This window comes from Zophobas morio, unplaced genomic scaffold, assembly GCF_036711695.1.
Source record: "Zophobas morio isolate AGI-343-1 ecotype UQ-CSIRO unplaced genomic scaffold, CSIRO_AGI_Zmor_V1 ptg000011l, whole genome shotgun sequence".
In the NCBI taxonomy this organism is placed as follows: domain Eukaryota; kingdom Metazoa; phylum Arthropoda; class Insecta; order Coleoptera; family Tenebrionidae; genus Zophobas; species Zophobas morio.
Window position 1 is genome coordinate 19,096,134 of NW_026972116.1, and position 13,832 is coordinate 19,109,965.

The 13,832-nt window shown below is 34.1% G+C and overlaps 1 protein-coding gene across 3 annotated transcripts in view; it reads right to left on the minus strand.

Moving 5' to 3' along the window:
- Positions 1-13,832, minus strand: part of LOC135127120 (tyrosine-protein phosphatase non-receptor type 13-like) — a 249,908-nt gene that overhangs the window by 45,675 nt on the left and 190,401 nt on the right. For all 3 annotated transcript variants that reach the window (XM_064053452.1, XM_064053453.1, XM_064053454.1), the window contains one exon: positions 3,773-4,071. In XM_064053452.1, the coding sequence (XP_063909522.1) occupies positions 3,773-4,071 (299 nt within the window). The remainder of the gene's footprint in view (positions 1-3,772; positions 4,072-13,832) is intronic.

Consider the following 13,832-nt stretch of genomic DNA (forward strand, 5'->3'; position numbering starts at 1 on the left):
CTAAAATTTGATAATAATCAGTCTAGAAGTTTCGAAGATTGTCTGTTTAATGAAAATCGAGACAGACGACAAACAGACAGCTAGACGACAGCCAGACGGAAACGGCAGACCTATCATTTCCTACTCTAGAGGCCACGAAACCTCGACAAAACATAACAGTGGCGATTCGCCGGAAAAAAAACTATTACAGCGTACATTCGGGAAGTAAAAAGTGGTAAACTTGCATTTAAAGTGAAAAATTACACACACCTATGGCTGAAATTCTAATAAACTTAACTTAAAGTTTTCTACAATTTTGTCGCGGAATTGATGTTTCAAAATATGTATTGTTGACACTTGCTTCATTTTCTCTATTTCGATATAAAATGTAAAAATTGATCTAAATCTATTTAGGCAGAACTTCACAAAGTAGAATTAAACAATTCCAGATTCTTAGGCAAATTACTGAACCTAACACCTATATTTTCCAATTCCTTGCAAATGACAAACTTAAACATAAAGGGTGATAAAATTCCGAAATTTTCAAAATTAAATGTGGCAAAATTTGAGATACTTTAAAAATCTGTCTTTGAATGCGAATATTTCGAAAACCCAATTGTATCGACTTTGGATTATTTTTCCAGATGAATGTATGCTTCCTGTACACTCCTTTAATCATTGGTCCAGGATTTTCCCTCAATCTTAATCATGCATCATCAACCCGATATATTTTTCGATTTAACTCATCGAAATCTATCTTCTAGAATTTTTGTGGATTTTTCTGCGGTTTTTCAAAAAAGTTCAATTTTTTTTATTTGAAAATTCACTTCCGCAAGAGTTCTAAAAGTCGTGCTATTTTTTCAGAACCGAGAAAATCAAATACGGAAAATTTTGGGATATTTTGACATTTTGATTTTGGACTCGAATATTTCGAAAATTAGTTGCCGTATCGGCTTTACATGAACGCAACCATTAGTCCAGAATTTTCGATTTTTTCTTTCAATCTTGGTCCGGAACTATCAACACGATATATTTTTCGATTTAGATCATCGAAGTTTCTCACAATTTTTCTAGTCCTGTGCTTTTCCAAAATGGTTCATTTTTTAATGCCAGGGATGTTTCAAATTTTTGACTTTTCCACAAGCACCGTCGAAAATTGTCTAAAAAATTTCGTTTATTAATTACGAATTATACAAGTTTTTCCGGCTTATTTCTATAAAAAAAACCCGCCGTTTTTTCAGAATCGTCAAAACGAAATATGGCAAATTTCGAGGTATTTTGAAAATTTGATTTTGTATCCAAATATTTTGAAAACTAGTCGCTCCATCGACCTTAAAGTTTTTTACCGGATAAAATATCATTCCTACGCAAGCACAATTTTGGTCCATCCAGTTTTTCCGGAATCACTCTTAAATCTCGCCTTTAACATGATTTTCAATTTTTCCTTCCATCTTGGTAAGGAAATATCAACACGATATATTTTTCGATTTAGCTCATCGAAATCTATCTCCACGACGTTTCTTAATTTTTCTGAGTATTTTCGAAAAAGTATAAATGTTTTAATTGAAAATTTTGAATTTTCCACAAGCACCGTTGAAAATTTCCAAAAAAATTCTTAATTTTCACTTCTGTAAGTTTTTTACGGCTTCATTTCTTCAAAAAATCCTACAGTTTTTCAGAATTGCCAAAACCACCGGACAACTCCTTAAAAAAACTGCTAGGATTGCTTTCAGGATTTACGATTTTTTTTTCAATTTTGCTCTGGAACCATCGACGCGCTCGTTTTATTTCATCGAAATCTATCTCTCAGAATTTTTGTGGATTCTTGTGCTTTTGCTAAAAAGTTCAATTTTTTAATTCCAGTGCAGTTACAATTTTTGACTTTCCCACAAGCAGCTACCCAAAAAATTTCGTTTGTAAATTTCGACTTCTACAACTTTTTTTACAGCTTATTTTTTCGAAAAATCCTGTCATTTTTTCAGAATCGCCAAAACGAAATAAGACAAATTTTGAGATATTTTGAAAACTTTATTTTGGACTCTCATATTTTGAAAACCAGCCACCATATCAGTTTTACATTATTTTGCCAGACTCAAGTATCATTCGTACGCAAGCACAATTTTTTTCATAATTTTGGTCCACCCGAAGTAGAATTAAACAAATCTAGTTTCTTAGATAAATTACAAAACTGGATTCTGCGAAATTGATAAATGTAGACTAAAGATAGGTGAAAAAAAAAAGCTAGCACGACTTCATGAAAAGTTCTATATTCCCAAAACTCTCAGAAAAAGAAGTGAGCCGATTTTCATTTAATCAATAAAATCAATTTGGTAACTTTTTAAGACATCCTGTATAAGCAATTTAAAATATGAATGCATTTATAAACCACAAGTGTAGACTATTTCGGGCATTTGAATGAGATTTATAAGAAAATTTTTCAGATGACGTCATGAGCTTTTTGGAGGAGATGAACGAGTAAATTTAATAAGCAATTTCCTATACGTACTTTCCATACTAGTGAAGAAAATTAAATACCCTTTTGGCTTATTTTCATTTTCCTCGCCAACTACACAAAATGTATGTCTCTAGTACTTGGTAAGATTAGATTGATTTTGGCAAATGCTATACCCTTTAAGAAAATAGAGGGTGAATGGTGGGAGCTAGTATTTGCTAAGATAAGACTTTATTTTGGCAAATGACATACCTTCTAAAAAAATCGAGGGCGGGTGGGCGGGGCTAGTACTTGGTAAAATAAAACTGATTTTGGCAAATGAAATACCCTCTAACAAAAAACAGGACGGGTGGGCTGGGCTAGTACTTGCCAAGATAAGAGATTTTGGGAAATGATATACCCTCTAAGAAAATTAAGGGCGGGTGGGTGGGGTTAGTACTTACTTGGTAAGATAAAACTGATTTTCGTGAATGATATACCTTTTAAGAAAAAAGAGGACGGGGGAGCGAGGTTAGTACTTGGATATTAAAAAAAAATCTAAAGACAATTCTTGCGGGCATAAATTCACAGTATTATAGAACTACTAAAGCACCATATTGGGATAGTGCCATACCTTTCCATACAGCCCCAAACGAAAAAATCTTCAAGCTAGCCTTGATTGTTTGTAAACATTATGAAGTATGTCTACAATAAACCTATAAATTTATTAAATTATATTTATACACTATGACAACTGAAAACGCGAAAGAGTCAATTATACACAACAGTATGGATCAATAAAACACATGCGTTTTTCATTACGTTTTTTTGTCTATAAAACAAGCAAAGCCATCTTGATGGTTTTATAATTGCAAGTTGTTTCGTGAATGCCCCTCGTAAAATGAGAATTAGGTGTGCATTAAATGTCACGTGATCAAAGACGTATACGTAAACTAGTAAACTTGTATGAGCCACAAAACGGAATTTAATTAGTAGTCAGCCCATATTTTCCACATTCACTAGTTAGAAATAAATAACTAATCACATGCTTCCAGTCATTTATAATTTACAAAACAACCGTCAACTTTTCTTTCCACCGGCTCCTCGCTAATCTTAAATTTCCTCAAATACGCAACTTTTTGCGGCTGAAATATCTATCTCGGAAAATTTCCACTTGCTTAAATTTCAGCCGAATTTAAGAACCCCGCCCCGGAACTTGCCGGCGCAAATTTAATTCGCGAACATATCCAAAGTCGGGCCGCGTTAAATTTTAGTCGTGTGACCGCAGGAGCTAGAAGTGAGCCACAAAGTACCGAACAGATTACGTCTAGTTTGTCGGTGAATAATGTATAAAAGACGAACCTCATCAAGCGGCGGCTTCTCGCAGTCGTGATGGTTGTTATTGCAGCCGGTGGAGTTGCGGTCGTCCAAGTAGCTCGGCAGACTGCCGCACATCTTGCCGTCGCCGTGCCGCCCCTTTCCGTTGCAGATGCTGCCGCTGGATTGGGACCGCCGTCCGGATAAGCCCTTGGACGAGTGACGGCTGACGTTGGCCCCCATCTTCACATGATCGCTCGAGGAGAGGCGACGCACCAGCTGCAGCAGGTCCGAGTCACCGCTGCCGACGACGGCGTCCTTTGGGTGCTCTTTCACCACACGTGCTGGAAACGTTCAGCCGAGTTAGTCGAGAGCTAATGGATAATTAATTATTTTTGTCGTTCCCAGGTCGTCAAGGCTGCTAGTGGCACTGGTATTGAATGATTATGGGAAAATGGGTGTGCGTGGAGCAAGCGAGGCTCTCAAGCCGAACATTTTAATTTTTTGATAGCGTAATCACAGGTTCTTAAGGAAATTTAGTGAGGTCAATGATGAATAATTAATATGAATGCATTTTATTATGCCATTACATAATGCTTTCTTTGGTAATTTTTTATTTACGTGTTTCTGAATACATGAGAAAAGTATCCTTACAGATGGAAGTGTCCATAAAGTTTGAATTCAATTTTATACAAAACGCACAAGTAGGTCATTGAAGCACGGAGTTAATGTTTGTAATTTTTTTGTCAGGTTGGCAACATATTTAAAATTTTATGATGGCATACTCGATTATCAAATTGACATTTATGACACCACGTCGGCTGCATCTTCTCAACACGTTTAATGGTGCATTCATCAAAATTGACAACTGTGAACTGACAATAATTCAGAATTGCCAACAAAAATTTGCTTCAATCATATAGTCTATGACTACCTTTAAATTTTTTTAATCAATGGGCCAATTTTTTTTATCGTTGGAAAGGAGGAAACAAATCCTATAATAAATTAAAACAACTCATGATTTTGACATAAATACTCATTATAAAACTTGTTTTTGCGGAGCTTATAATTTTTTTTATGATAGGAAATTTTTTATGACAGGTAATTTTTTTATAATAACCCCTACGTTTTAAGTTTTTCATAATAGATGACAAAAAAAGGAAATAATAAATGGGACAAAAAGTAGTGACAAGAAAACATGAACAAAAAGGCGGCAAAAAACCGACAAAAAGCGATGAAAAAGGGGGAGAAAATGTGAAAAAAGGGGCGACAACAAGTGCGATATATAAAGTGACAAGACGGGGATGATGAAAAGGGTGACTAAAAAGTTCACAAAAAAAGCAATAAAGAAAGAGAACACAAAAAAGCAACCAAAAGTCCACAAGAAAGGAGGACAAAAAATACTACAAAAGGGCTATAAAACATCGCGATAAAAGGCAACTAAAGCAACACAAAAAAGGCGATAAAAAAGATAAAGAAAAGGTGGCAAAAAAGACAATAGAAAAACAACAGAAAACAAACGACAAAAAACCCACTGAAGAAATAAGCCAATAAAAAAACGTCCAAAATAAATCGACGAAATAAAAACTACCAAGAATAAAATCAACAAAAAGTTAAAGATAAAAAGATGATGTACAAAAAGGGGGCAAAAAAGGAAAAAAACCCGCATAAAATGCGATAAAAACCACGATAAAAACCGACAAAAGCTACACAAAAAAGGAGGCAAAAAAAGGGATAAAAAAGGAAGCAGAAAAGGTGACAAAGCGCTGACAAAAAGGCGACAAAAAAGGTGACAAAAGGGCAAAGAAAAGGCAACCAAAAACATAACGGACAAAAAAGGGCGATAAAAAACCACAAAAAAAATAAGTGAAAAAAAAGGGTCAAAAAATGCATTAAAAAGAGACGATGAAAAAATAGGCAACAAAAAGGTGGTAAAAAAAGAGAAAAAACAAAAAAAAAAGCAATAAAAAAATGCTGCACAAAAAATAAATGACTAAACAGTTCATCAAAAAAAAGATAACAAAGGGAAATCAACAAAATAAACCTACCAAAAATAAAGGCGACAAAAAAGTCGAATAATGCGCAATAAAAAAGGGCCAAAAACAATAGGTGAAAAAAGGCGACAAAGCAAAATTTTAAGATGACGTCATTAAGTTTGTGGGAGGGATAAACAGATGCACATATTTTAATTACAAATTTACCATTTCAGAGCATTCGGTTGAGCAGTTTAGAAGTTAAATTGCAAAATACAATTTTGAATATTTTTCCAAAAATCTAGATGTCTCGGTTAAAAATTCAACACGGATTCGTAAACTACACATGTAGAACTATGTGACTTTATACAATTTAAAACCCATTTGCTATATACAACAAAAAATGCGGTGACAAAAAAGCCGTTAAAGAAGGACATAAAAGGCCATGAACAGAAAGAAGAAAAAAATAGCAAAAAGGAAGCACCATAAAAGAGGCAACAAAAAAATAGCTACCAAACGGAAAGTCGGTAAAAAAAAGCGATAAAAATGGTTCAAAAACGATAGGTGACAAAAAAAAGCGTCAAAAGGAGGCATAAAATGGACTATGACAAAATTAGGTGGCAATCCAAAAAGGGAAAAAATCGTGACAAAAAAGGGAGATAAAAAATTGCAACATAAAAAAGGCTATAAAAATTTAACAAAAATTCACCAAGAAAAAGGCGACAAAAAGAAATCAACAAAATAAAACCACCAAAAACAAACCCGACAAAAAAGCCGAAAATGAGGGATAAAATAGACAATGAAAAAGGCGATAAAAGCTACAAAAAAGCACACAAAAAGGCGACAAAAACAACAAGAAAATGCGACAAAAAACGCTAGGCCGACAAAAAAGGGTTCCAAAAATTTCAAAATAGTCATAAAAAGGCTGACTAAAAAATTGTCAGAAAATTTCACAAGAAAATTAATCCAAAACAGCGGCAAAAAGATATCAATTTTTACCGTTTAGATTTTCAAATGACGTCATTAAGTTTTTGGAGCGAATAAACACAAAAATGTTAATTACCATATTTTTATCTAACAATAAAACACGAAGTGTGGCCTCATTTTCATTATCACATCCTGCCGCCAATTTCTTCAACGCATTCCACTGTGGTGCCAAAGATATACGTCCTGATAACACGAGTAAACCGCTCGTGATTAGAATCTACAGACAGCAGGTAAGCACATTATTTATTAAAGAACATTTCTTGCTTTTTTTTTCATTTTCTCGCTTGTTTCTCTTTTCCCTCCGTTCTTTATTTTTTCTCGTTTCAGGCAAATAATGGCACACTTCCAACAACAAATCTGTCTTAGTCTTGATTTGTTTCTGGTTAACAACACATCCAAGTACCATATAATTAAAAAAAAAACAAATCTAGTAAGCCATGAAATTTATTTTTGAAACAATGATGCTGGCATTGCCGCTACGTGACACTTTATTTGACAGTTATTCCACCGTAAATGTCAAACTGATTAACACGAACAATGTTGTGTGAAAACGGAACGCGCCGGAGTTGCCAACATCATTTTCGTCAAGTTAAATTTGAACCGTTGCCAGACCATCATATGGTATCACCGAGTTTTATTCAGATTTTTCCGTGTGGAGGAAAAACTTGGGAGAATGTAGAAGAAATTCTCTATTAAATGTAGTCACGTAATAATCCCAACATGGCTTCACGGTTTTTGTTACTAGATTTCTTAAGGCTGTTACTACGCTGAGATATGAGCTAGCCTAAAGACTTTGGAAAAAGGGGGATGAAACGAGATTTATTTAGTGGTGTTTTTGTAATAATAACCAAAGAAATTTGTCAAACGATTTCACTGATTACAAAACGGATTTTTCTTCATTCAAGATTATGAAACGTACTGACGACGAAGTAACATAAAGAAGGAAAGAATTTTTTACATACTCGCTACAAGTCATCGTTTTACCATTGATTGCTATGACCTTAAATATGACACGACATATTTGTCACACCCACAAGACGCATAAATTTGACCTCAGTGAGTATTACATATGTAAAAGTCACTACTAAGATATCACATCCGGAATATTCCCGTTATATATACTATTTAAAATTTATATCAAACTAAGAGAGCAATAAAAAACACAATTAAAGACGAAGTAACTTTCAGATATCACTTTTGATGTTACAATTTATAACATTTAAACAAAAGTTTCTTTGTTGCATTATTAAAAGTAATACTATTTTTATGAAATAGAATACAATAGCTTTTCTACATTTATTCAACAATAAAAGAAACAATAACATTTTAGGTTAATCTGGTTCTTTAAATTTGTGAGATCTTCTTCGCCTTAACAGTAAAACAACTGTTCTGTCTCCATAATTATAAAAGTAAAAACAATGAACATAATTATCATGAAACGACAGCAACAACAATAAAAATAATATATGTGTTAATGCGGCAACATTGTGAGAAAAAGTGGATTTATTGTTAATGATGGAGCGTTAGCACAGTTTTCCAGTAATGATTTTTAAGTAACATGTAAACTCATTTTTATTTTAAAATAAAGACTAGAAACTGTTTGCTGTCTATCAATGTTCCACCCACATATAAACGAAGTTTACGAAAGCAAACAGCCTTTACTAAGACTCACAGTAATAAAGTCTGTCAATAAACTCATTAAAGGTAATTAAATTAAGCTACCCTTCCTACTGACTGTGAATGTCAAGGTGTTACTTATTTTATAATTTATTTCGGCTCCAAATATCCCATTGATGTTTCGATTAGCGCCATAATTATAATGCTAATCACTGTAATATCTAATAATCGATAGTTTTATCACCACTTACAACGTAAAACAAACATATATTTAGTGACAACTTAACAGATAAGATCCACTGATAGTGACGAAATAAACATTTCAAAACACGGTGATGGGAACTACTTATTACCGTAATTCACACCAGTGGATTATGTTTATGAATTAATTGTCGTGCCGAATTTGGAAACTTTTCTCACACTTTCTGTAAAGTCCAATTCAGACATACAGAAACGACCGATTTATTCATGGGAAGGATTTCTGCAGCAGTTTCATGCCTGTTATTACCAATTAAATTCGTTCTCTCCATGTAAACTCAGTAAATCGTAGGCAAATAATTTTCAAACAAAAATTAACATCGCTGACACCAACACACAGACACCAGTTATTTTAAAATATAAACATAATAAAGTACTAAATCAACTTGATTGAAACATTCCATCGGTTTCAGCGGTAAATTGTCAAAAATGATTGGCGTGAAAAATTTCGACTATTTACCCTGTCGGTGTAACTTTGTGTTTGTTTTTGCGAATTTACGATTTAATTTCAACCGCCGTTCTATGATGCGACTGTTAATTTGTTATTTCTGATGAAAGTTTAAGCCACAAGTTTATGAAAGATTAATTCGTTATGCTGTAGACTCAACGTTTGTGCTTGTAAACTTTGCAGAACGATCAGTTAAGTTTTCATAGCACAGAAGTTATTAAGGAAAATACTAAACTGTTTTTAAAAACAATATTGTAATTTAATTTGTTTATTGAATCAAACAAAAAAACAATTAAGAAGGAAGCGAAAAGTCACGTGATAATAAATAATGTACACATGCGGGAGTGTCACATTCCAACAAAGATCAGAATTAATCCTGAGCCTTGTTCCAAGGATCCTTTTATCCTTAAAGATTTAAAGGCGTGCTTTGTTGACACAATCAATTTTTCATTGCTTTCTTCCATATTCCCAACAGTCCATCTTGGCTCGAAAGTTTTTGGGAACTTCCCCGCATTACAATCCAATTCATTAAAAAGCGACTTTTTAGCAAAGACAATACGAAGATAGATCAAAGCAAATCACAGAAACTACTTACTTTCCACTCGAACCGCACGCTTCTTCCGCAGATCCCACCCACTCGACCGGCCTTTTACTTGATTAATGTTATTTTTGCGAAATGAATGCATTCCACTCCTGCAGCCCGGTGAAACGTGATCAAATAAAACATAATTAATGATTTTTTTCTTCCGCGATTTCTTTTTACTTCGCATGAAAAGTTCATTATCAAGTGGAATCACTCTCCTCGGCGCAAGAAATCTCTTCAACGTAAGTGAAAAACTTGACGCAAACCTTTTGTCAGACACATGTCTCCAATTCCCCTTTGGCAAGTCCAACAATCTCCGTCCTAACTGACCATTTCGTTAAATCTACACCATTCACATTTTCTGTTATTTGTTGTTAAGCGCGACTCTATCGGGGTAATTGATGATGTTTTCAGCTCGACGCGGGGAAAATGAACAGTGGAAAGCATAATGTTGCGAAGTGGCTTCCTTTTGGACAGTGGTTAATATGTGTATGTAATATTTCGAGGACATAAACCTTCAAAATGGAGTTCTATCAGAATTATACGGAGCAGTATCTAAAACAACTGTGACAGTTGTTAAAAGCTGCCAACACATTTTTTTTTGTATCTAGATATAAAGAAAAACGACAAAGTGTTATATAATGACGTTGACGGGTTATAACGAAATGAATGTTTAAGTACTCGCATAAAAATAATAATAATAATAATAATAATGATGCAGTTCAAGATAAACGATTAAGCTGAATTGAACTGCACGGCAACGATCAATGTAGACGTATGCCTTGACCGATCATACTAATTTAAATAATTTCGGTACAAATTTTGTAGTTTCGGCCAATAAAACGTGTGTGTAACTCAACATTTTGCTCTCGGCGTGTTGTGCATCTCGAACAGGTCTCGCTAAAAACGAGTTTTTACACTTTCCGATAAGTAATCAGTTAAATCACTCAGTTAATGTAAACAATCTTTACTTATTGTAATGTTGGCTTTAGCAACAATAGTTGATGTATGTGTTAATCCACAAATGTTTAGTTCCTATTTTTTAAAAAGCAATTTGTATAAAATTGTTCCTTAAAAACGATAAATATACTTTTAGAGTCCCCAGTTACATTTATCATAAGTAAATATCAGGTTTATGTTTAATGTTTTCTGTAATTACCTGTATCCATCACAGAAAACATCTAATGGCCCAGTTCACGTGTGCTGACTCATATGTTCTTCATACCGGGTGACCTAGATTTTTTCCCCATCCAACAACTCCCTTATTAGTTCATTTATTTATTTATTACAGAAAGCAGTATTTGTATTTTTTTTTTAATGAGTTATACGTTATTAGCCAGTGAGCTATTTTATTGCTGCAAATTCCACTGATTACTATGGAGTGATCTGACATTTTTTAACATTTTTGACACCTGAATCATTACGCTGTGCTTCTATAAAGGAAGAAAATTTGGAAAACCTCACGGCGGGTTCATAAACAACAAGTACATGATATTCTTAAAATAAACGTAAAATCGTTGACAGATAATAGACAGATGACAGACAGACACATATTAAATATGTAAGTGCTTTTCACATGTTACAAAAACAAATGTTTACATTTGACGGCAAAAAGTGATTGATATTCCCTACCATTTTATCTGTTTCTTGACCATTTAACTTTTCATTAAACTCAGATTTGACCGCACACGGGCGTCTCCACGATAAAAATTTGGTATGTTCTAATTTTTTTAAAGCTGTATACATTTTACACAACTATCTATCAAAGACAAATCTTCAAAAATTCATGGCTCCCTTGAACGTGGTTTTTATAGCTCTCTCGGTAGTAGGGTTCAAAATATTAATCTCAAAAATGTCAGTGTAGTGAGAAAGTCAGAAATAACCGAACAAAAATACCCCAAGTTGTTCAGACTATACACTTTTTTAAATATAGGTAAAGTAGTAGATTTTTTGGTGACGTCATTAACTTTTAAGTGGGGACAAATATGTCGATTTTGATATCTACAGTGTATACTAGACGCAAACATTTAGTGCGTTTATGGCTTTGACGTTTAAAGTACTTTACAGCCGATCCTTAATAAAACTTGGGTCAGGGACGGCCGAGACAGTACTGCCCTGAGCTTTTTCCATAAAAGGTCTTTTCAGGTGAGTTATCAGTAAGCTGGTTTAAGACATCCGGCTGTGACAGCCCACTGAATAATAATGGGAGTTAAATTGGTGTGAAGCCATAAACGCACTAAATGTTTGCGTCTAGGACAACACTACTGACAACATCACTGAATGCCCACAATTTAAGGAAAATTAGACGAACCCTTTTTGATTTAATCAACATATATATTTTTTTATTTTACCCACTTCATGGAGACATCTTCTATAAACAATTCTAAAATATTGGTCGGAGGTTATTTCGACAGAACTTCCCTCGCCCCTGAAATACGATAAAACAAATGCAGCTTTTTCGAAACATTATAAAATTTGATTATACAAATTTTATTTTTTTTATGAGAACTCTTGCAAGTTAAAATAAAGATATGTATGTAATGTACGGTCCAAATGAGTTTTCTCTTTACAAAATTTTGTGATGACGTCATCAACATTTATCCAAAGACACGTGCAGTCTAATACTAATGACAACAGTATTGTATTCTCAAATTTTCTGGAAAACGGGGTGAGTCCCTCCCGATTTAATCAATAAAACAAATTTACTCATTCATTAATTATTATGAGTCGCCCGTATAAGTAATTTAAAAACTTTTAATGCAATGATTTGATTTATTCGGCAAAATTTTGAGATGACGTCATCAATTTTTTGGGAGGGGATAAGCGAATTAAGTTTGCTTAATGATTTACCATGATTACAACTTTAAAATATTTAGAAGATTTCCGAGCAATCGGTTTTGCAGTTTCGAAGTTATATAAAAAATATTGTTATTCAGTTTTGAATTTTTTCGACACGCATTGACACACAAGACCAGGAGTATCTTATTTTATGCAATTCAAAAAACTATTCTATTATAAATTTTGGACATGACGTTATCCTATTGTGGGGATGATTATCAAATTTTAGTTAGCGTTTAACCATCTACATGATGCTCCTAATATACATACAAAATGTGACAACAATCGGTCCAGCAGTTTTGAAGATTACTTGTCTAATAAAAGCGGACACGGACAGATGAACAGACAGACACACGGACGGACGGACGGACGGACGGACGGACGAACGAACGAACAGACAGACAGACAGACAGACGGACGGAAACGGGATACCACTTTTTTCGTACTCTAGAGGTCACGTCGAGAAAATATGAATGTGGCACTTCGGCCGATGGACTCGATTACTACAGGTACTACCTTAACTTACGTTCGGGAAGTAAAAATATGTATACAAAATCCTGAGATGACGTCACTGAATTTTTAGAAGGCATAACAGATAGGCTCTGAACAAAGATTTGTCATATTCGCGATAACCTAAAATTGCGGCAAAACTTAACAGGGATCAGTAATGTACCGTGTGTATTTTTTTCAGATTTTTACTTCCCGAGCGTAAGCAAAGGAAGTATTGTAATCGAGTCCGTCGGCCGACTCTCTACTTTTACGTTTTCTCGATCTTTCATGACCCCTAGAAGACGAAGAAATAGGTCTCCCATTTCCGTCTGTCTGTCCGTCTGTCCGTCTGTCCGTCCGTCTGTCCGTCCGTCTGTCTGTCGGTCTGCCGTCCCGGATTTTTATTAGACAGATAATCTCCGAAAGTACTCGACCGATTGTTGTGAAATTCTGTACTTATATTAAGAATATCATGTAGATGGTAAAACGCTAACCAAAATTTGTCTAATCATCCCCACCACTAATGAGATGACGTCACTTCAAAATTGTACATAGTAAATGGGTTTTCAATTGTATAAAATAACATAGTCCTACACATGTAGTTTACAACTCTGAATCGACTTTTCACCCGAAACGTCCAGATTTTTGGAAAAAAAATCAAAATTATAAAACAACATTTTGAAATTTAATTTTTAATCTGCTAACCAGAATGCTTTGAAATCTTGCAGATGTTTTAAGGTCATAAAGAGCATAATAAATGTTTAGTCAAAATATATTTGCTTATCCCCTCCAAAAACTTGATGACGTCAGCTCGAAAGTTTGCCGAATAAATCATATCAAAAATGTACAAAATATGATGAGCCTGTACTTGTCATTTATCACTCCATTCATATTTTTTGGATTTGCATATAC